Below are 21,688 nucleotides of genomic sequence, written 5' to 3' on the forward strand. Positions count from 1 at the left end.
ACAATAAAATACATAAACTATACTAGATATAACAATATATACAAAAATTACAAAAATTTTGTTTGCTTTGTTTGCTTTATTTTAAATTTTATTTTTATCTAATCAGGGTATGTAACTATATCATATGTTCCATTGAATATACTACGGGACACCCTGTATACAAACTTTAGTACTATAATATATGTAACTTTAAGTTTAAACACCCAATCACATAATGTTAAACATACCTCGAAGTACAAAACCAGCTTTAATTAAAAGTAAATCTATCAACCCCTTAATAGATCCTAAATAATATAAACACAAATTGCGATGTAAACTGAATTTCGTATTTACTTATTATAACAACATTAATTGTTTATGAGAGATCGGCAAACAGACATCCCACTTCAGTACGAATAATTCTACCTATTATTTATTTAAATTTGATGGTAATTAATTGATACTTCCTTTAGAAACTATGTATAATATTAATTATCCATATTCAATTTTCAACCGACTTCAATAGAAGTAAGTTTGTATTTGTTACTTTTAAGCTTTCAGATGCGATTATCATGACTCTTTTTTATTTGAACGTCTGGTGCCTTCATCATCACATCATCACAACATGTAAAGTTAGTCTAATTTTAAATTCTAATAATTTGAAGACAAATTGATGCATCCGACAACTATATAAAGTACCTACTTTCGATGTAAAGAAAAATTCCTTGCAAAATTAATTTTTTTGCCAACTATAAAAAGAAACTACTCCACTATAAATATTACACGAATAATTCACTATGAACACTATATAAGAATCAAGCATCAATTCATCTAATAACATATTTCTTAAAATATATAAAATAACTGTTTTGAAAGTTGAAGTCTTACAATATATTATCCAAACTATTAATTAAAGAACTTGAATTATAATTGTTCATTTCATTTGTATAATATTTTGTAGTGTGTAAGTTTCCCGCCTCAAGATCAAATTTTTCGTATTCTTAAAAAAAACTATCGATACTTTTACAGCTTTTTAGCAATGTGTTTTTTAGCTACACCTATATATTTGTTCTTCAGATGGACGGATTTAATTCAAAGTTTGTACACAACACAATTATTTCGTATATTAATTTATTATCTTGATTAGATTATTCATTTTTATTAATTTCTACGTATACATAAGATCAAGTGAGGCAATTAAATTGATGCTTTCCTTAAGCGTGTTTTTAATATTTTTTTAAACTATAATACATATCTATTATTAATTATCTATGTACATAAGAGAGTAGAATTTACTCGTCAGTGACTTTATTCTTGCATCTAAAATTATAAACTTACTATAAAGTCTCTCTATTTTCATCAAATTAAATAGAATTCTCTTATAAAGGAAAGTTGCTTACGTGCAGTTAACTTGATAACAGATTGCCGTCGCCTTTAAGCATAAGCAGCTTGAACAAGTGCTAAGTAATTACATTGCTTTTGCCTTTGAACAGAAATTGTATTCGATTAAAAGGCCCAAAGTAATCTTACGTTCTAGAATATTCGAAAATCGAATTTAGTTAAGTACCCACCGTGGTCATTGAACCGCTTTATTTAAAAAAATGCTCTATCAATGTAAGATATACGAAAAAAAATTTGGTGGTAATTTTAAATTTAGAACAATGGAAAACGAATGATATTCGCGCATAGACAAAACCAGAATGCCTTTTGATGAAAATGAATTTGTAATTACTGCGAAGCCAAGTTCATAGATTGTTAAGTCAGCGATATATTAGCTGAACTTAGATGAATATTTGAATTAATGAAATTTATATTAGATCAGACACTTAATTAGTAAAAGGATTTTGCATACGAATATTTTGGGACTAAATATTAAGATTTGAGTAATTAACGAAAATAATGTTTTGGTGTATAAATTCACATAATAATACTGAATATTCTCTGAAATTTCACAGTTATAACTAATTATGATCTGATCCCACCTCTCACAATGCGAAATATTAGTAGGTAAAAGCTTCTAATACCTTCAACATTGTAATAACACGTTTAGTAATCGGGCTTAACTAATTTAATCACACAAAATGTTCGCTCGCGTACCAAGTCAAAGAAAAACCCGCATAGTAACCATTCCTGTGGGACTTCCGGGATGAAACCTTTTTCGGTCAAAACTCTTTTTCTGTTTGTGTTAGATTTGATCCAAATCGATTCAGTATATACAGAGTCACTTTTTCTTATATTAATTTGAATGATTTACAAAACTCCAATTGGCCCTATTTTATATTTCCCTCATTCCGTTATAAAGCCAGCTGGACCAATGAAATGTTATTTTCGTGAACGTGAATGGGCAGTTGAGGGAATTATAGTGGTTTAGCGTAATTTTCGCGAAGCGCATTCAAAAAAGCAATCAAACGTAAAACCGAAGCCTGCCATTCCAACCGCACGTTTTAAAAATAGCAACACCGCAATCTGTATTGGGACCATGCAGAGTAATTAAAATAACAGAGACACACGTCCCTGACCGCGTCAACCGCAGTGCTTAGTTAGTCTGTATGGATATGACATTTGGATGTATGCTTTTAGAATCAAGGCCGTAGACGTGGTCGTTACGCTAGCTTCTTGTGAGCTGAAGTGTTCTAGTTTAAGTACTTTACCGCTTTTGAGTGGTGTAATTCTTGTTTCATACGATGATACCGACCTTATGGATAACATTTCTCGCTACGCTCGTTGCGTTTGCATATACTGTTGTTTTAAACTTGTCTTGTGTATTGACATAATTGGTATTATACATGAAAACAGTTAATTTTAATTACTATTTGTAACAAGCCGCTCAGCTCATTAAAACCAACCATGAAATATTAAAATCCGATGAGCCGTTCTTGAGTAATAAACATGGTGTATAAATATACATGATATATGTTAAAATTATCTATCAGCGACCTACGTATAGTTTTTTTTTCGTCTTATTTTACTAAACTATGTATGCATGGGTAATTAAAATTATAGTTTCTATTACAATATAAAATAGCTATGTATTGTGTATTTTAAAATTAAAGCTATGTAGTCTATATTGAAAAAGTGAATAACTTTCACTCTAATTATTTATATAGATAAAAATATATCTCCGGCTGCTGTATTATAAACAACTCAAAACCTTTCCGTTCGTATAAAAATAGTTCATTAAGCTTAAAAACAAGTTTAGTCGTAAAATAATTCGATCACTCCTTTGTACATAACTTTATACCCCAAAATCACAATTTTATGGTTGGTTAACCTTACCTTATAAATATATTTTTTCTAATTAAGACTTAGAATCACGTACATCAGACGCTTCATTCAACTTATATATTATAATTATAACTTCCGTTAGATTTGTTTTTTTTACATGATTCTTGATTAGGTTTAATAAATACCTTTAACTAATCTGTCTGTCCTGTCGTAATTCCAGACCTCACGGTCTATCGACATAAACCTGTTATATCGAAGTAACAGACCACGGTAACCCCCGTCAAATGCTTCTTTCCTTTCGCATTCGTACGTTAAGAAGTATGGGCGTCACTGTAATCTCGTCATGGTCTGTTCACTGTAAAAAAAACTGTATATTATTTTTTTTATAGTATAAGTTTTTGCAACTGACTTTGTGATCTGAACTTTAGTCACAAGTGATTAATATTAACATAATCGGGTATATTTTTGGTTTAAATGTATTAATATATAATATAATAACTCAAAATATACAAATAGTGATAATGTTTGTTGTTAAAAGTCGTTCAAAAAAAATCGTAATCGTTAACATAGAAAAACACAGTAGAAATTTTTATTGAGAGAAATATGCATTTTTGTTTTGCCCGTTGTCAAACGGAGTGACAAATTTAATCTGTGCTGTGTACTGACAAGCTGTCAAACAACGAAATTCGAAGCCGCTTTGCGTGTAGCCATCTTTTCTGTTTACATGGAAATATTAATATTTTTAAATTGAATACATGTTTACGTTGTAATAATTTCACATAAAAATAAAAATACTAACGATATTTTATTAGCAATTAGACATAGATAAGATACAATCCTTCAAAATCCCGCACCAATTTTTCGTTGCGTACGCTGCGTGCAAACTACAAGCACTACCTTTTATTTAAAGTACCTATCTTCTATAAAAGCTTGAATACACATTAATAATGTCTAACGTGGGCTATGACTTGGATACATCTGGTGGGCTTATGCCGGTAAGTTAGTATATTTTCATTGAAATGTAAAATATATCACTATCACAATGTAACAAACGCTTCCGTTTCTAGTTGATTCGAGCGCTAATAAAGCCACCTGATGAAGATGTGACCACTCCTAAGCCTAAGAAACCTCAACATCCGTATTATAAGCGTCCTGGGAAAGGTCATAATCACGATTCCTGCGACGCTTGTGGGGAAGGAGGTGATCTTATATGCTGTGATCGTTGTCCGGCCAGTTTCCACCTCGGTTGCTAGTAAGCTGTGTTATTTTAAACAATGTAACTGTTAAGGTTGGTCTTTACCAATTTTGGCTTGATCAATTTGGTATTTAATTCTTCAATTAAACAATTATAAGTATTTGTACGTTGCAAATGTTTAAAACAATGGAAACATCATCTAGATGAGGATATTTATAGCTTTTAGTGATATATTTGTTGTGCTCAATCATTAAAAGACAATAAACATTTTCTATTACTCTTTCTATTTCTTAATTTACATGAATAGAGTTAAATGATACAATTAATAAAGTATTGTTTAAAATTATAGAATAAACCTTTTTAGTTATATATGAATTGACTGATAGGACACAATTAATTATTTAATTATAGAATATCTTCACATCATATAAAACATTATTGAATAACTGTTATAACATAATATTTAAAAAATCTCATCTTGTAACAAATAAAATTTGAGAATTAAAATCTATAATCTCATATTATAACCTTCAATTTAATTCTAGTGATCCACCACTAGATGAAAATGATATACCCTCTGGCCTATGGCTGTGCAAGCAGTGTGCCGCCAGTGATGAAAAGCCTGCGAGCACTCGCTCCAGCAGAGCACAGTCACCTGTGGATACTAAGAATGATAGTGAAAAGAAATCTAGGTGAGTCTTTGTTATTTGTATTCATTGGGGTAAGCGTTTTAGTGGGTGTTCAATTTAATTTGCCGACAAGCAACCTTAAAAGTATAAAGAAGTTTTAATTATAAATCAGTATTACATGTCTATGAAAGATATCAGACATCTTGAAAGTATTGACAATAATGTTCGAGCTTTTCTTTTTAAAGTTCAAAGCACTTTGACATTACTTTAATGTATTCTACAGACCCCTCCGCAGTAACCGCAACTCCAAGAAGAGTAAAGATGAGAAAGAAGACACTGAAGAAGAGAAGAAGGAACAAGAAGAGAAGGAGTTGTCCCCTATGGAGATCTTGGTGAAGGCAGCCAAGATCATGAATCCCAAGCAATTTGATTTGCCACGTGAAATGAAAGTGCCATTCTTGTTCCCTGGTACTGATAAAGGTATATTTTTATAATTCTCTTTATTGTTATTAATATTATGTGATATGTATTTTTAACCAAAACACAAGTCATTTTAAATATAGGTTTATGGTGATTTCAAATAAAAAAATGATTATCAAAATTTTTTCACTCAGTTGAAAGCCCTGAGGTAACATGAAGTACAGATAACATTTCTTGCAATGGTTTGAAAATAATTTAAATTTAAAACAAGTTTATAATATTCTATGTTGAAAGCAAAGAAAATTGCTTAAAAGCATATAATTAGGTTCACTGTAATTCATGAAAGTGTCCAATATTCATAAATTCTTCTAAAAACTATGTGTACAAAGTGTTAAATTCAATTCATTCCTCATACCATATACTTTCCTCTGATTCTAGAGGGCAGCAAGAATGGCAATGCTTCCTTGGTGACCGTGGACGCGTGGGGCTGCGTCCCACTGCCGGCCAAGACTTGCTACGTGTGCCAGTACACCTGCAAACTGGCGCCGCTCCTGCAGTGCGACTATTGCCCTGCTCTGTTCCACTTGGTGAGTGCCTATATCTATATGACTATATCTACTGGAATAAATAAACAACTGCCTCTTCAACTAAGGCATGGAGAGGATGATTCCACGTCAGCATTTCAATATATCTTCCATCTATGAGGCATTTAACAACCATCTTTACTATTCATCATCAGCCCTTATATGTTCCCACTGCTGGAACACAGGCCTCCTATGAGGGTTCAGGCCATAATCCACCACGCTGGCCAAGTGCGGGTTGGCAGATGTCACATGTCGTCGAACTTTTGATTCTCGGACATGCCGGTTTCCTCACGATGTTTTCCTTCACCGTTTTAAGCAGTGGTAATGTTAGCTACATGCGCAGATAAATTGAAAAATCAATTTATTTCCTGCACTCTCGCCCGGTCTCGAACCCCGACTTATCGATTATGAAGTCCGAGTTTCTCACCACTGAGCCACCACTGCTTTTCAAACTTTTTCTCTACTATTATGAAACATAATAGCAATGATTACAATATGGTATTTGTTTTATCAATTTCTTTTAATGAATAAAATAAATTAATCGTGTGTCATGATGTTTTCAGGACTGTCTCGATCCACCACTAACAGCTTTGCCTACTGGGCGTTGGATGTGTCCCAATCATGTGGAGAATTTTATTGTGAGGAATTTTTAATTATCTGTTGTTATATTGAATATCAATTAATTATATTGATTTTTGTGAAACATTTGAGTGGAATATAAATTACTGAAGTGGAGGTGGCTACGTTGGATTATTGATATGACATTTAAGTTCATCCAAAAAAATGGTCCATCAATTCAGGCTAGTCAGGCTGCTCATCTGTGTTAAATAAATACAAATATAGTCAAAAAACTAAGAAAACATGCTTTCATCATAGAATCAACTAAATTGTCACTGATCCTTGATAATCATACAAAGTTGGAATCACGTCTGTCCGTTCAAGTGGGTCAAAATCGAGTCCAAAGAAGTCATACACAAATATATAGGTGAAGATAAAAATGCAACACCCTGTATAACCCACAGGACTGGAAGCTGGTGCGCTCTATATCGGCGGTGGAGCGCGGCGCGCTGTGGGACCGGTTCGGCGCACCGCTCGACCAGCACGCGGTCAAGGTGGACTTCATACGGCGCGCGCGCAAGCACCGCCACCGGTACGGTATACAGGATGTTGTGGTTTTTTAATGTTATGTTGGTGTGTGTGGCCATTTGATTGGCATCATATAATGTTCGAAGAGATTTATTGCATCCAAATTTTAGGGTTCCCTACCCTTAAAATAAAACGGATCTCTATTACTGAGACTTTGCTGTCCGTCTGTCTGTCCGTCCATGTATCACCAGACTGTATCTTATGAACTGTGAAAGTTAGACAGTAACAGTTCAGAACAGTGAAAGTTCAGAGATGCTGTATTTTTGTTGCGCCTTTCAGAACATATAACATTTTCATTGTATTACTTAATCTTACTAATTAGTAAATACGTACATTATAATTAGAAATGTAACTTACCTAATTTAATATCTCTCTCATCATCACTACTAGATCAAACCACTATGTTTCAATAAGATTTTTTAAATATTTTTATTATAAAACTATGCATGGCATTCCAACGTCCTTAACGGTTTATGTAGGCAAAAAAGAAATTTGAAAAAATTACACTTCACTCAACAAAAAAACAACGCTCTATTTCAGTGTACCACGTGGTATCCGCGGTCGCGTGGTGGTACCGCGCATGGTGCGGATGCACTACCGAAAGCCACCACCACTGCTGCCAGCTAGGCGAGAGCATGTCCGGTGCAGGAATGGTGAGGATTACATGGAAACTTCAAACTTATAGTAGGAATGGAATAGTTAGAAGATTCCTTCAAATAGATAAAAACGATAACACATAAACTTAAAAAGCATGCTTCATTTCCTTGGTTACAGCACGTTAATGTAGCTTTTACCAGCGTTAATGCTGAGATGTGAAAAAGTACAGTAAAAATAATAATAATAAAACCTTTATTTCCAAAATAAGTGAATGAAAAGTAATTAAATAGACTTACAAATCACACTACAAAATATCTCATGATTTGGTGTGCCATACTGGCCTCTAACTCTTTCCACTGTTTCTTATCTGTCGCCACTCTTACATTCTTAGGAACATCATATATCGTCATAGGCTGCACTGTTCTACATTTCTCTTATTATTATGAAAAAATAGATGTTGGTCGATTCTCAGATCTACTACTATCTTGATTGTTAATACCATTGTGACAAGAGAATACATAGGTATTTCCATAGTGAAGTATTTTAAGTATTCCGTATCTCGCGTTAAATCTTTAGCTCTTAGCTGTCTAAAGTCAATGTAGGTCGGCCGTTGCCTGTTAAGCTCATCTTTGGTAAATTGACCATAGTTATGTACACATACATAAGTATGTCTATGGTAAATACCTGGTAAATTGACCATAGTTATGTACACATACATAAGTATGTCTATGGTAAATACCTGGTAAATTGACCATAGTTATGTGCACATACATAAATATAGTCAATTTACCAGGTCACATGACAGGTAAAATCCTCCTCCTTTCTTTGAAGTCGATCAAGAAAATAATAAAAAAGGTGTGTGTGCGATTCACATATGATAGAAGTGAAACTTCAATAAATCGTCAAAAGAATGAATAAAATAGTATGTATATTTCTGTCTCATTCTTTCTACACATTTTTGTATTTCTGTCTCTTACCTGTCGTTTTTCCGTTGCATCAGGTTTGAAATCACGATTCTAAAGAAGTTTCACTTCAATAATACACATAATATAATTTTCCAGTGGCCAAAACACGCAACCTCTCGGACACGGATACCGACAATGAAGAGATGCAACAAGTAGAAGGCACGCACAAGATTTGCCTCAACACTGAGTGCCCCAAGTACACGGACGATGGTGTCTGCCCCATGGACAGGCCGAAGTTGAGGGGGGTCAGCGAACAGGATGCTGAGGATGATTTAAAGGCTATAGGCGAGACTGAGGATAAGGTAATTGATATAACAGTATGGAGATCTAGACATTGTTCTTCAGAGATACAGTTTCTAGATTTCTAGACCAATGGGAATTATTATGTTGCTTGTGTTTGCAAAGAAGTTAATGTTTTGTAACGGAGAAATGTAAAAATACATAATACTCAATTATAAAAAAGTGTTGGATTTTTTAACATTAAAGTGCAAAATAACAGATATCATTTTAACTCAATGAGCTCTATTAATGTTACAATCACTTAACTAAAGTTTAGTTTGAGTATTTTATTAGGTTACTAGCTTTCGACCCCGTCTTCGCACGCGTTAAATTCGGAGTAGTCTAATAGATGTTATTATACATGTAAATCTTTCTCTTGAATCACTCATATCTATTAAAACATCCCATCTAAATTCGTTGCGTAGTTTTAAAGATAATTTTTAAGATATATATACACAGGGACATAGAGACAGTGAAAGCGACTTTGTTTACCAACTTTCACGATTCATAATTTAATTTAAATGATTCCCCTGCTTTATTACAGGAAATAAAATCCGACGACGCGAGGTCCACCGATGACACCGACTCCGACGTCGACCCAGACCACCTGCTGAGCGTCAAGCGTCGTTCCAGCACCGCCAGCCCCAGCGCGCGAGGGAAGCGGGAGGGAGGGGAGAAGTTGACGCTCCGCGCGGGAGGGGAGGTGGACGAGCTGCTGGCGGTCGTGGAGCGGCAGCTCGAGAAGCTGGACGAGCGGCTCGTGCGCGTGCTCGCCTGGCAGCGGCTGCAGGAGGTGAGGGGGGGACAGGGACTATCGGGTAGATGATATAAATCTGTTTCACGGATCGATTTTCTTTATGGACAAATAGCTTACAGAAGGCTCTTCTTCTGTAACCTGCGAAAACAAGAGACAATTTTTTTGTTTGTTCCTACCGGGAGTTAAACCAAGTATCCCTCAGCTCACACGCTTACCACTGTACCAAGGAGCCGGTCGGGCAATAATGCTCTTGCACATTTGCAAATAAAGATTATTGTTGTAACAAGCAACGTGTAGTCCATGTGCGTGCGGTGCGCAGGTGGCGCTGGGCGAGCGCGCGGCGGGGCGCTGGCGGCACGCGCACGCGGCGCTGGGCGGCGCCTGGGCGCTGGGCGCCGGCCGCGCGCACCTCGCGCGCCTCGGCGTGCGCCTCGCGCCGCGCCCCTCCGACCTGCTGGCGCGCGCCGACCGCGAGCGCATCGCGCGCCTCGTGTGGGGCGCCGCGCCCCCGCCCGCGCCCCGCGCCGCGCCCCCCGCCGCGCCGCACGCGCCGCACGCGTACCGCCCGGAGGCGCCCGCGTGCGCGGCGCTCACGCGACTGCACACTGTCGCCAGGTGAGACGCGACCTCTAACTCACTACTTAGACGAAACCAGGTCATTAGCGTTGTATTACAAAATAAATCAGTATATACAATACAATACAATACACAATTCGACAGATATAAATGACGAAGTTTGACAAATGAATATAAAGTAAAACAAGAAAAGAAAGGTATACTCATAATGTTAAATAAGCGGTCTTATCGTTTATAAGTGTTCTTTTAAATTATGTATATTCTGATTAGTTAAAAATAACAAGACGCTTCATTACACTACACCCCTTCGAATTTGTAATTAGATTATATTTAAAGAAATGATTTGTCATGATAATGATAGAATCAACTAAATTGTCCGACTTGTTCTTATAGAGTGTATATGTAACGAAATTATTAATCATGATGATGAATTGAACTCATGGAATTATTGTATCACCGACACTTGATAGATAACAAAGTTTACATTAAATTATCGTAAGAAAGTTTTATATTGTCATACAATTTTTTTTTTTCATTTCAGCAAAACCGGTGACGTCACGCTGGGTGACACAATTCCGATGCGGCTCTCCTCATTGACAATCGGCACGCACGGCGAGTGCGGTCTGCAGCTGGACCCGACCTGCCAGCACGTGTCCGGTAGACACGCTGTTATATTTAGAGATGAGGTTAGTTTAGTGGCAATATGATCAAGCGATTATTTTACAAGTATATTATGCACTCATCATCAACATCATCATCATCATCATCATCATCATCACCATCATCATCATCATCATCAGCCCATACATGTTCCCACTGCTGCGACACAAGCCTTCTATGAGGGTTAAGGCCAAAATCCACCACGCTGGCCAAGTACGGGTTGGCAGATGTCACATATACCGAACTTTTATAAATAGTGTTAATTAGATGATAAATAATGCTAATTCAAACTTTATTCAATCCCTGTAGTAAATTTCATATGGATCCAATCAGTTGTTTTTCTGTGACAGCTGGACAAACATACTCTCAATATATATAAAATTCTCGCATTTCAAACCCCTCCGGCACGACTGGACCGATTCTCATAAAACTTTTATGTGCATATCGGCTGAAAATCGGCCAACATCTAATTTTCGTACCACGTAAATGATAAGTGTATGACAGAACAGCGTTTGCCAGGTCAGATAGTAATATAGAATTTTCTCAGGTGACGAACCACTTTGAGCTGATCAACTACTCGGAGTGGGGGAGCTGCGTGAACGGGGTGATGTACGCTTGTGACCTATCGCACTACAGTGACGAGCCAGCGGTGAACGGTGATGGTGAACTGGCTGGATTGATTAAGAAGACTAAGCCGAAGTTTAAGTGAGTTGCTTTTGAACTGAGTTCAAAAAGGTGGAGCTTGTCAATTGACGGTTTTTTTTGTTAAGTATGATACCTAAGAACTTTCGAATTGGTGAATCGATTCTGTGAGTTTTGTGTTAAATTTTTGTTAATTTCTAGTTATAATATTGAGAAGGTTGCATCTTGTACCGGATGATGAAAATAGGAAATAAAAAAAAATACGCCTCTGTTAGTCACTTAATATGTAGCTTTCAAATGGTAATGGTAATGGTAAATAAAATAATATGCTTTCTTTTATTGTTCCTGTAATAAATTTTCACTTTGTAATTTTACCTATATTCAGGTAACACTAGCACTAATATTAGTTAATTAAATTTATTTTGAGAATATTCTCAAAATAAATTGATTTATCCAAATGTAATGATGCATATAATAATTATATATGAAATATCAAAAGACCCATTACTAAAGACTTATTAAAACCTGCTATCACGCTTTACAGACTGAACGGCGCCCTAACCGCGCCCTCGGGTCCCGCGGAGTGCGCCTGCGGGACCGGCGCCCCACCCTCCGCCGCGTGGGAGGGCTCCGCGCTTGTACCTCACGGCGCCCTACTACAGTTCGGATGCTTGCGCTATGTGTTCAGTATTACCGATACGCGCCGTTAGTGTGTAGTGTCCATGGCGCCATGGGGCCTCAGTGGAACCTAAATTGTGTACACAGTAGATAAAACTGATACGCGATTATAGTGTGTAGTGTCAATAGCGCCCTAGGGCTTCAGTGGATCCTTAATTGTGTATAATAGTAGACATAAAACTGATACGTGATAATGGTGTCATTAACGAATCAAGGGCCGCTGTAGTCATTTATTGAATATTCAGTAGACATGTGATACGCAACATTATGTTGTAGTGTTAATGGGATCCTGGGGCCCCAACGCCCTATCTGCATCCTGAAGCTTCAATCAAGCCTAATGGTGTATAAGATAGACAATAGAAAATTTTAATGGGTATGGTGATAATGGCGTCTTTGTCCCATCACAAAGTTTCAGTGAAGCTCTAATTGTGCATGGAATAGACGGTATCACAGATACGCGCCTTTAATACACTTGCTGTAAATGGCTCCCTAATCGCGCCCTAATGCCTCAATGGAGTCCAAATTAAGTGTGAAATTGGTTTTTGCGGCAATTCTATAAACATTGCACGTGAAAACTCCCTAACTGCGCCCTTTTTATTTTTTTTTGTATGGATGCATTATGGGAAGTAAATTAAAATAATTTGTTTGTTGGATTTTTTTTTATTGATAATTTTGGACTAAAAAGGTGACATGCAGTTATAATTAGGATTTCTATAACTCATGTGTTATTCTGGTACATAAGGTGCATTACTGCGGAGTATTATCAAAATCGGTTCAGTGGTTTCCGCTTGAAAGAGTGGCAAACGTACATCCTTACAAACCTTCGCGCTTATAATATCATTAGGATGTAATTTTATATTAGTTCTGTCGTAACAGCTAACGCCTCAAAGAAAGCGTTTACATAAAGTTCTTGGTCTAAATCGAAAGAACTAATGAAAAGATAATCGTATAGATAGATTTAAAACTAGCGTTCCGCCCCGGCTTCACCCGTGGTCCGTTTTTCTCTATAAAAATCTTCCTTGTGCCTTAAAAAAACGTTAAATAAAACTTTGCCAATTTGGTCTAACTGTTATCAAGTTTTACATTTGACGATACATTTTTAATTATATAGTTAGATAAACAAATTCAAGTATTGCTCGAAGAACAATAATAAATTTTATATAAACAGCGATTTATTTCCCATCCATGTGTGTATAAATGTTGCTATGTAAGTCTTTTACTTTCGCATTTCCTATTTATAGATAAGTGTTATTGTACTTTAGTTAGGCTTTTGCTATCGAATAAAACACATTAAAATTGTGTTTGTGTTTCATTAAAATGTGATCATAAATTGCTTTGATGTAAAAAATATAAAAAATGTTTATGTATTAAAATAAAATTCACTCTAAGTATATGTGAATAACTAGCTGTAAAGGATAACCAGCTTTCCTTCTTAAATGGACTATCAAATACTGAAAGAACATTTCAAATGCAAGCCAAAAGTACAAAAATAGGAATATTTTTAAAATAAAAGACGGTTTTAAATCAATGCTTTATTTCACGAACAATCGTCCCCTTCCTCCGGATCCGGTTCATCAAAATCACGAATTTTGACATCTGCATCTTCGCCATACTGTATTATATTGTCTATGGTGATCAATATATTGTCTATGCTCTCTTCGTCCTTTATGTTAAGCGGGTAGAAGCGAACCAAACTAAAGTTTTCGATAACTTCACCGATAGCTTCTGTTAGTTTAGCGTATTTCTCGTGCCATCGGGATTTAACGTTCCTCATATCAGCTAGTAATATGTGGGGGTCTGGATCTAGGTAACTGAAAAATTATAATAATTTTGATCTGATTTATGCTAGCTGTGCCGTGCCGTGCCACCGTGGTTTTATCCACGTATTACTTGATGTTATATTGCCTAAACTTTTCTCAATAAATGAGCCATCTAATACTGAAAGAATTTTTCAAATCAGACCAGTAGCTCCTGAGATTAGCGCATCCAACCAAACAAACTAACTCGTCTGCTTTATAATATTAGTATAGTTTTAGAACTCTAGGCTCCTCAGTGACAATGGGATATACAACTAAAAAGCAAAGCAAACGTAAGTACACAGTATATGTTAGTTTACATATATCTTAGGAGCCATCATCAATTTACAATCCAAAATTATGTCAAATTAGTTGTAGCCTTGCTCCTCAAATATAAACAAAAGACACATTGCTGTGTCATATGGTACAGCAGTATTTTTAAGAAGAGTTAACTGCTGTCTATAGGATGTATAGTCTAAAATCATGAAAACTTAACACATTTTCTTGCTTAACTATTACATATTAATTAACTGACTATACGGATTTTAGCATGTAGACTTGGAACATCATTATATTGTTTAATTAATTTTTGTATTGCCATCTCCTCTATTCAAGTACACTTCTATTATATAATATGCATTTTAAATGTTTAGTTATTTTTATTTGTATGTATAAGTATTATAAAATACCAACTTATCAAGTTGTCTGCGGGCCGATTTACTCAATAAATCCATCTTTGTTAAAATATTAACATGCGGCAGTTCTAAGTTCACCATCACACTGAGAGCAGCCATTGTTCCTGAAATATGGTTGATAAAAACTTATATGTTAAATTTTATTACTAAAAGTTGTATTAAATATTTATCTAATGGCCTGGGTCAAAACTTTATTTGTGAAAGTGATATTTTAGTCCTGTATTTAGATCATGCTTCATAAAATCCAGCCAGTTATTAATACAAATCAAGCAGTTAATTTAGAACATAACATTTAATGCAGCAATTTACAAGCAACATGTTATCTTTTGCTTTTAAATAAAAGTAATCATTATTTCTATGTCCTTATATAAATTTACTTTTATAATACCTTTGAGCTTAAAGTTCTAATTCCTCATATTAAAAATTAAAATAAAGTAATATTTCAACATAGAATACCTGACAAAAACTTTGCTCCGTCCACCATAAACTGAGAATCGATCATGAACACAACACATATTCTGAAATTCCACTTCTCCAGCTGATCAACCAGCCTCTTTATAACTGGTAAGTGGGTATACAACTCAATCTGTCCCGGGCAATCAAACAGTATATAATCATCATCCACATCTCCTAGTTGCTCTTCCAACCAATCACAGTTCTCTAAAAGGGTTCTGTAAATTGTTAAATATTATTGAGATTTCATGTACTCCAAGTATCATGCTAACAAAATTAGCCTGAAATTAAAACTCTGATAGATCCTATGGCTTCATTTGCTGGAACCAAGATAAAAAGTAGCTATATCTGTAGCAAAATTCAAGTAACACACATGCATAAAACCTTACAAACTTTTGCATTAATATTAGTAGGATAGTATATACATAGAAAACATACTCCATACAAAATACAAGGCCTCCATTTGGCCCAAACTGTAGTTCTTCATCCTCCATAGCATCATCCAGATGTATTAACTCTCGAATATCCACTAGAGGCTGGTAATCAAAATGTTCTGCTGCGGGGTCCAGGTTTACAACCTCTATAAGCCTCTTGGTGTCAGTCGCGTGTTTCACCATTGTGGAACAGTAGGTGGACTGTGGTAATATATTACAGTTAATGCAAGTTATTAAAAAGTAATAAAATGTATTATGAGAATGCTGAGGGTTATTTATAATGTAACTTATAGTCTAGAGAGTTTAAATTATGTTATGGTTTTTGATTTCTGTTTTGCCTAAGTACAAGTGAAAATATTTTAAAGCGAAACACTATGTAAAGCACCAATACCGATGTTTAAAGTAAAAATGCTTATGCTAATGTAATATGAAGTATATAAAAATATTTTCCAATGGAAAGTTCTGTATCTTCTATATAGAATAGTGTTTTTGAATTTCATTAAAGGAGGTAAAATAGGAATCACATAAATGAGAAACCTATTTAAAAGTTACGTAGATTTATATAAACGATACGATAAGAGGATTATTTGAAATTCTCTATTCTATGTTACTTACTTTTCCACTGCCCGCTGGGCCCACAACTAACTGTGCATAACGCATTGTTAATTTAATGTTAAAATACTAAAGTTCAGGTTATATTAATTTTTACAAGAACTACAAATGGACCATACGTTACTTTCCAATTAATCAAGTTTTATAACATTTGTGCATTTTTATAGGGACTGATCTTTTTTGTATATTATCTTTTTCTTGTATTTTACACTCAAGTAAGTTAGTTTTTTATATTAAATTACATGCACCGTTGTTTTGATTCTATGAAAAGTCAAAATGTGTTTCAAATTCTTGATTGACTTTGACGTTTGAAGCATTTTCATACTAAAGAAAGATGCGTTCTATGAATTATAAAAATATTATTATTGATTACCGGGAGGACTAGGAATTGATGAATACACATCATTATGAATAAAAAATCCACAATTTTAGTAAAAGTCGAGTTAGAGTTACACATATAACGCTCTTCATTCTGTAGACTTTAGCATATAAAATGTAGATTTTTTTAAAGTCCTGGCTTGAAGTAAAAAGTAATTAAAATATAAAATAACAATAAACTATCAATTACTATCAAATATTTTCGTGCGAGAGTGAGTTTAAAAACATTCGGAGCAATAAAATATATAAATAAAAATATGCCAGCAATTGGAATCGATTTGGGAACAACATATTCTTGTGTAGGAGTGTGGCAGCACGGTAACGTTGATATTATAGCTAACGATCAGGGAAATAGAACGACTCCGTCTTACGTAGCTTTTACTGATACTGAACGTCTCGTAGGCGATGCCGCTAAAAACCAGGTAGCACTCAATCCAAGTAACACTATATTTGATGCGAAGCGTCTTATCGGTCGTAAATTTGATGATCCGAAAATTCAGCAAGATATAAAACACTGGCCATTTAAAGTGATCAATGATGGAGGAAAACCTAAAATTCAAGTAACCTACAAAGGCAAGACAAAAAAATTTGCACCAGAAGAAATTAGCAGCATGGTTCTGGCGAAGATGAAAGAAATCGCCGAGGCTTATATGGGAACATCAGTAAGAAATGCCGTTATAACCGTCCCTGCTTATTTCAACGACTCGCAAAGACAAGCTACTAAAGATGCAGGAGCTATCGCTGGTCTCAACGTGCTTCGTATAATAAATGAGCCAACAGCTGCAGCATTAGCGTATGGTTTGGATAAAAATTTAAAAGGAGAGAGAAACGTTCTTATCTTCGATTTAGGTGGTGGGACTTTTGATGTGTCTATACTTACCATCGACGAAGGATCTCTCTTCGAAGTTAAAGCTACAGCTGGTGACACACATCTTGGTGGAGAAGATTTTGACAACAGACTAGTCACTTTTTTGGCTGACGAATTTAAGAGGAAACATAAGAAAGACTTCCATTTGAATCCCAAGTCATTAAGACGTTTGAGAACTGCTGCTGAGAGAGCTAAGCGTACACTATCCTCAAGCACAGAAGCGAGCATAGAAATAGATGCACTATACGAAGGTATAGATTTCTTTTCTAAAATATCTAGAGCACGCTTCGAAGAACTCAATGCAGACTTATTTCGCGTTACATTAGAACCGGTTGAAAAAGCGCTTAAAGATGCCAAATTGGATAAAAATTCTATACAAGACATTGTTATGGTTGGGGGCTCTACACGCATACCTAAAATACAAAGCCTTCTTCAAAATTTCTTTAACGGAAAGAAGCTTAATATGTCTATAAATCCTGATGAAGCTGTAGCTTATGGTGCAGCCGTCCAAGCCGCAATTCTAAGCGGAGAAAAACATTCCAAAATAAATGATGTTTTGCTTGTCGACATTACACCTCTATCAATGGGTATTGAAACGGCTGGCGGTGTAATGACAAAAATAGTCGAACGCAACGCTAAAATACCTTGCAAACATTCTCAAATATTTACAACCTATTCGGATAACCAGCCCGCTGTTACTATTCAGGTTTATGAGGGTGAAAGAGCTCTTACGAAAGACAATAATTTGTTAGGTACTTTTGATCTAACTGGTATCCCGCCAGCACCTCGAGGTGTCCCACAGATAGATGTAGCATTCGATATAGATGCCAATGGAATCCTTAATGTAACAGCTACAGAAAACAGCACCGGTAAAAGCAAGAACATTGTTATCAAGAACGATAAAGGCAGACTGTCACAAGCGGAGATTGATCGCATGCTAGCTGATGCTGATAGATATAAAGAAGAGGATGATCGTCAGAGAGAGAGGGTCGCTGCTCGTCATAAACTGGAAGGATATTTGTTTGGAGTAAAGCAAGCGTTGGACGATGCTGGGAAATTAGGGGATAATGAATGTGCGAGGGCTCGTAGAGTTTGTGACGATGCCCTAAAGTGGCTTGATAGTAATTCTGTAGCTGAAAAAGATGAATATGAAGATAATCTCAAAGAAGTGACCGCAGCGTGTGCTCCCTTGATGAAAAAACTACACAGTGCTGGAGCTAAGAGTCGTAAATCGAAGAACAGTGACGAACCTGTTATTGAAGAAGTTGACTGATTTTTTTTAGTTTTTAACTGTTATGTAAAATTATGAATATACCAAATTAATTGTGCAATTTATTACCAGCATTACTTTTTTATATCCTTTTATATACCATATAGCTGTTGTTTTTTTATTTTTTTCTTTATATTTCGTATGTCAAATAAGTGTGCTTACGTGTGCTATGGTACTACTACGAATCATACTTAATTCTATGAAATGTAAACCATTACATCTCATTTGTCAACATATTACTTTTTGGACGTGTTAGTCTTACGGCTGGTTTTCAATATCCTATTAGTATCCTACAGATAGGTCTCTTCGGTAACTAGCTAATAATTCATTTAAAATTTGCATTTCACAATCAAGGTCAACCGCTGTCTATCAGTAACCGAGGACAGATGGCATCATACCTCGCAAATGTTCTAACCCCTTAATGTACAAAAGCATGTGCAATACACAACTAGTTTTATTTCAAATATTTCAAACAGTTGGGAGATATTTTTTCTATAACATCAAAAATAAAATAACGTTATTGCGATTTTCTTAAAGGGGCAGATATAATATTCAATAGGACTGTCACATTTACTAAACCGATTTTGATAGCATCAAATCAGAAATAGACTAAATCTTAGTAAGACGCTTCCTTATACTCATGCTTATTGATCACTTGTTTAATTAGTAGTAGAATTTATTTTGATACATTTGTATTTTAGCTAGTGTCCGGTAAACAATCCAAAAAGATTTCATTTATGATTCAAAGAAAAAATCCTGTAATAGATGAGAGCTGAAAAATTTGCTCAGAAAATTCCACAGGCGTTAAAGATTCTAATAAAACACATACATCGATTAGCAATTTCTTTATTTTAATTCAATAACTTTAGAAATTGTTCAGAAAGAAGACAATGGTTCAGCGTCATTAATATTATGATATGAACAATAATAATTACTGCTATAATTTTATCACTATATTATAATTTATATAATGGAGATAATGTACTAATGATTCCTATTTCCTACGAGACTCATATACACGGCCTACTACGTTGAGACCAAAACGTCACTTTAACAAATCAATTATACAAACTATAAAGTCAAATTATAGGTTATTTAGAATATTCTGGATGCACTGTACTTTTCGTAACGTTATAACAGAGCCAGTTCATTGGTAAATTAGAAAAGCAGTCAGTCTTTTCAGTATTCTATTTTTGAACGTCATTTTTACAAACATGTGATTGAATAATATTTAAATAATTTTTATGTAATACACGGCATTTAGACATAAAACATTATATTTTAGCATGTATTTGTTTATCACATAAAATTGTTTTGTGTCATTAATAAGAAAATATTTTATTCGAATGTTTGGCATCACAGAATACTCTGACCCATTCCAACAATGATAATTATAAATTCTGTAAATATCCATAAAGCAAAAGCTACTTCAAAACACAGACGAAAAAGCAACGTACCATAGATATCGTTATATTTAAAAATTAAACTCTGTCAAGTATCTTCCGATACATTTATGAAATAAACAATTCGTTACTGTTAAACAGCCTAATGTAATATTGACTATTACATGCTAAATCTTATTTCTAGACTTATTTTCATATTTAACATCGATATGTATGGAGTTGGTAATGCTATAAAACTGAAGTATTGAAAAATTGCATTTAAGTCTTTCAAAATTCAATAATAAACCTCGGGAGGGGCCTAGCGCTATTAAGAATTTCGTTAATTTGTTCAACATTGTCAAAAGTTAAAAATTTTCCTTTATGATAACCCCGTTTACGTATAATTTTGGGCTCACTATACCTAATCAACTATTTCGCTAACTAATTTTATGTGGCATTTTATATTTACACAATAATAACTGAATATTATTTACATCGATGCAAGGGGTATGGTTCCCGTTTAAATGTACATTTCAATTATCGATATAATCTAATTACGAGAAAAACAAAAGGGATAATAAAACAAAAAATAAAACAACAAAAATTCAAAATAAGATTAAAAGCAAATTTATTGCTAAAAATAAAATAAATCTATAACCACAAGCAATACATCATTTGCTTATCTGTAGGATAATTTGTGTTTGAATTTGTACATTCTTTTTTAAAAATCACTAAGTCTGTTACAAAAGTAGGGTCTATAGATCTCGTGAAGAAATTGTCTATGATATACAGTGACAGATAATATACATCACAACTTTGAGCCATACTGCTTATGTATTACATAATAATCGTAGAAAAACATAAAATTGTATAAAATAAACATCCATAATTTAAAGTGAAACTCACATAACCCAATAATAATATTTTTAACCTCACCGGTTCATATAAACATAATAATACTTTTCAACTGGGATACAGTATACCGTTACTTAAATTTACATCTGATTGCACTTTAAAATTTATTTAACAATAAACGTACTCTACACTTAACTAATCGGCGACGGCTCGCGTCGGTCACACGCCAGTCGACAATCTCGTATCCTACGTACATATTTACAGGACCGCGTCTCGGGTTCAACATATTTGGTATATTTATTTACAACGATCGAATCTAAAGTGTGACGAGCCGCACTTAAAATATTCAGTTGGCCGCGCCCCTTCCGGGCGCGTAATACATATAAAATTAAAGCGAAATGCAAATTTTGTATCGCAAGTTCCCCGCGGGCGGCGCTCGCCTAACGCTATGTACAGAGTCTTTGGCCTCACAGTCGAGTCGCTACAACTACACGTCACTCGGCGGGCGCGGAGCCCTCGCCGCCCTAGTACTCCCACTGGTCCTCCGCCTCCGTCTTGATGTCGTCGGGCGCCAGCGCGGGCTCGGGCTCCGCCGCGGGCGCGGGCTCCCGCG

General features: G+C 35.1%; 4 protein-coding genes across 4 annotated transcripts in view; 3 read left to right on the top strand and 1 right to left on the bottom strand.

Moving 5' to 3' along the window:
- The first annotated feature begins 3,896 nt into the window (after nt 1-3,896).
- LOC119836310 (PHD finger protein 12) lies at nt 3,897-13,167 on the top strand. Its single transcript, XM_038361607.1, has 14 exons — nt 3,897-4,199; nt 4,272-4,456; nt 4,945-5,091; nt 5,312-5,508; nt 5,887-6,035; nt 6,596-6,670; nt 7,055-7,182; nt 7,719-7,831; nt 8,837-9,042; nt 9,564-9,812; nt 10,096-10,391; nt 10,894-11,038; nt 11,560-11,717; nt 12,199-13,167. Exons 1-14 carry the CDS (start codon nt 4,152-4,154, stop codon nt 12,362-12,364), a joined length of 2,262 nt encoding a protein of 753 aa, XP_038217535.1. The 5' UTR covers nt 3,897-4,151; the 3' UTR covers nt 12,365-13,167.
- Nucleotides 13,168-13,855: 688 nt separating this feature from the next.
- LOC119836220 (GPN-loop GTPase 3-like) lies at nt 13,856-16,589 on the bottom strand. The gene is made up of 5 exons (XM_038361489.1): nt 16,326-16,589; nt 15,715-15,911; nt 15,280-15,494; nt 14,822-14,927; nt 13,856-14,143 (listed from the first exon to the last, which is right to left on the bottom strand). Exons 1-5 carry the CDS (start codon nt 16,368-16,370, stop codon nt 13,870-13,872), a joined length of 837 nt encoding a protein of 278 aa, XP_038217417.1. The 5' UTR covers nt 16,371-16,589; the 3' UTR covers nt 13,856-13,869.
- A 362-nt stretch (nt 16,590-16,951) lies between these two features.
- Nucleotides 16,952-18,841, top strand: LOC119836212 (heat shock protein 68-like). Its single transcript, XM_038361480.1, has one exon. The coding sequence runs from the start codon at nt 16,958-16,960 to the stop codon at nt 18,839-18,841; it is 1,884 nt and encodes a 627-aa protein (XP_038217408.1). The 5' UTR covers nt 16,952-16,957.
- A 2,632-nt stretch (nt 18,842-21,473) lies between these two features.
- The window catches only part of LOC119836164 (homeobox protein cut-like), a 3,273-nt gene continuing 3,058 nt past the window's right edge, over nt 21,474-21,688 (top strand). The window contains exon 1 of the mRNA XM_038361419.1: nt 21,474-21,602. Within this exon, the coding sequence (XP_038217347.1) occupies nt 21,474-21,602 (129 nt within the window). The remainder of the gene's footprint in view (nt 21,603-21,688) is intronic.

The sequence above is a fragment of the Zerene cesonia genome, chromosome 23 (genome assembly GCF_012273895.1).
Source record: "Zerene cesonia ecotype Mississippi chromosome 23, Zerene_cesonia_1.1, whole genome shotgun sequence".
NCBI lineage: Eukaryota > Metazoa > Arthropoda > Insecta > Lepidoptera > Pieridae > Zerene > Zerene cesonia.